Source organism: Dendroctonus ponderosae, unplaced genomic scaffold (genome assembly GCF_020466585.1).
Source record: "Dendroctonus ponderosae isolate FM_Combo_2020 unplaced genomic scaffold, Dpon_F_20191213v2 Dpon_F_20191213_10, whole genome shotgun sequence".
Lineage (NCBI taxonomy): Eukaryota > Metazoa > Arthropoda > Insecta > Coleoptera > Curculionidae > Dendroctonus > Dendroctonus ponderosae.
This window is the reverse complement of record NW_026017111.1, coordinates 606,334-608,559: the sequence shown is the minus strand read 5'-3', so window position 1 is coordinate 608,559 and position 2,226 is coordinate 606,334. Positions and strand designations below refer to the sequence as shown.

At 43.4% G+C, this 2,226-nt stretch overlaps 2 protein-coding genes across 2 annotated transcripts in view; both read left to right on the top strand.

Moving 5' to 3' along the window:
* Window positions 1-2,226, top strand: part of LOC109538961 — a gene marked incomplete in the record, with an annotated part of 31,776 nt that overhangs the window by 22,291 nt on the left and 7,259 nt on the right.
* On the top strand, window positions 808-2,004 carry LOC109533663 (photoreceptor-specific nuclear receptor). Its single transcript, XM_019899040.2, has 3 exons — window positions 808-1,219; window positions 1,278-1,509; window positions 1,566-2,004. Exons 1-3 carry the CDS (start codon window positions 980-982, stop codon window positions 1,802-1,804), a joined length of 711 nt encoding a protein of 236 aa, XP_019754599.2. The 5' UTR covers window positions 808-979; the 3' UTR covers window positions 1,805-2,004.

Sequence of the window (2,226 nt, the reverse complement as noted above, 5' to 3'; positions counted from 1 at the left end):
TCCAGCGCAGTTGTGGACGAAACGTCAGGAAGAAATTCCCATGGACCACGGCTTCAAAGCCCGAAAACATTTCTAAATGTGATTTAACCGGCCCTAAAAGCATTCACAATCTGATTAGATGTTTGGCAAAATACTGCTGGAGATTCACGAAATTCACCGTAGCTGGCCAATTATTGTGAATAATTTTTCAATTTGAAGCTCATTGGATGTTTGCGACGTTGAAGTTTCGACTTTGAACGGAACGTTAAATTCAAAAGTTCCAGAAATCCAGCCAAAGTTTCAAACGCGAGTTTTAATTTTGCATAAATATAGTTGAAGTTTGCAATCTGAAATTTACATTTGAACTGGTCTCGAGCGCAACTTGAACTGCGATGGAACTAGTTTTGTGTAACCGGCCTCGAGAGTCTCAAAAAACGACTTTGAACTCAGACAAAAAAGTAGAAATTTTGGGCCTTAAAATGCGATTTAGAAACAGAATCGGAATTTTCAAATAAAATTTTGCAACATTTTGGAAACATAAAACTGCGAATTTTAGCCGGAAATTTTATGTTTAGATTTGGCAACTTTGGGCTTCTTGAACGTAAAATTTTGTAGTTAAAAATTGAGATTTCCAGAACAAAGTTGGCCTTTCGAAAACGAGTTTTAATTTTCAAAGACGCAATTCGCGCTTATGGAATTTTTGCTTCAGCTGAAAAAATCTTTGCATTTCAAGTTTTCATCCTGCAAGCTCAACACGCAAAAATTAGTTCCAAAGTGTGTGTTTAAAGTCAACGTTTTCATAGAAAAATCAGCAGTCGATTCGACGACTAAAACGCCGAAAATTGTCCACCAACGCAGAAAATGTTAGTGCAAAGTTGCAATTGTGGGTCAAAAGCTTCCGATAAGTTCTAAAAATTCTATACCTACTAAATGGAATGGCCTTTAAAATGGAAATGTCGACCATAAAATCGACCTATTTGAGGAAATTACTAGTTTTTTGATGGTTGCAGAGGAAAGCATAGACGTGACCAACGAAGAGGACGACACGCCCTCCTCAAATTGCGGCGTTTCGTCGAGTAGTGGCCCCCTCAGGCCCGAACCACAGCCGGCCTCCTTAGCCAGCAGCCTCTACCCACCGACCCACGAAACGATCTACGAAACCTCGGCAAGACTGCTTTTCATGGCTGTGAAATGGGCGAAAAACCTGCCCAGCTTTGCCAGCTTGCCCTTTAGGGACCAGGTACCGCTCGCCTATTTTCTGCCGGCTGCAAACCATCAGTCTGGATATCAAATTGCAGGTTATCCTGTTGGAAGAAGCCTGGAGCGAGTTGTTTCTCCTGAACGCCATCCAATGGTGCATGCCGTTGGACGTTTCGGCCAGCCCACTCTTCAACCTGAACGAGCACAGCAAAAATGGCAATTCCACTGCTGAGGTGCGCGTTTTGACCGACATCCTCATCAGGTTTAAGTCGGTCCATGTGGATCCTGCCGAATTCGCCTGCTTGAAAGCCATCGTCCTCTTCAGAGCTGGTAAGAAATCCGCAGCATCGCTGCTGTTCTTGTTTCAACACACTCGATTGTCCTAGAAACCAAAGGCCTGAAGGACCCGAGCCAGATCGAAAATCTGCAAGACCAGGCCCAAGTGATGCTGTGGCAACATTGCCGGACGCAACTGCCGGGCCAGGTTGCCAGATTTGGCAGGCTGCTGCTGATGCTGCCCCTATTGCGGATAGTGCCCGCTTCCAGAATCGAGGCAGTTTTCTTCCAGAAAACCATCGGCAACACCCCGATGGAAAAAGTGCTCTGCGACATGTACAAGAACTGACTAGTCGATTTGCTTGCTCTTCTCAAGTGAGCTCAAAAACCCTGTATAGAGTAATATATAAAAAAGTGTCAAATTAACTTAAGCAAAAAAAGTAGTCCCAGTTTGGCTAAATTGTTATACAGGCCCTTGTACGATGACCATGTTGTGATGTTTATGCTAGTCATGTATTATAAGTTCAACAAATAAAGTATATGTCTATAGTCATGTAGTTTTCCTAATAAAACACTCCAGTGGAGGCGAACCGGCAGCACTGCCTGCAGTAGGAACGCACACGCGACGGAGAAGTACAAAACTGTGTAGGCTGTAGCTCGTTGTTGCCAAACGTTTGAGAACTTCACGAGCTTGTTTAAAGATAATTTAAAAAACCATTGACCATTCAGTCGAGCTGGTGGATGGATTTTTGGGTAGTTTTGACGATCCAA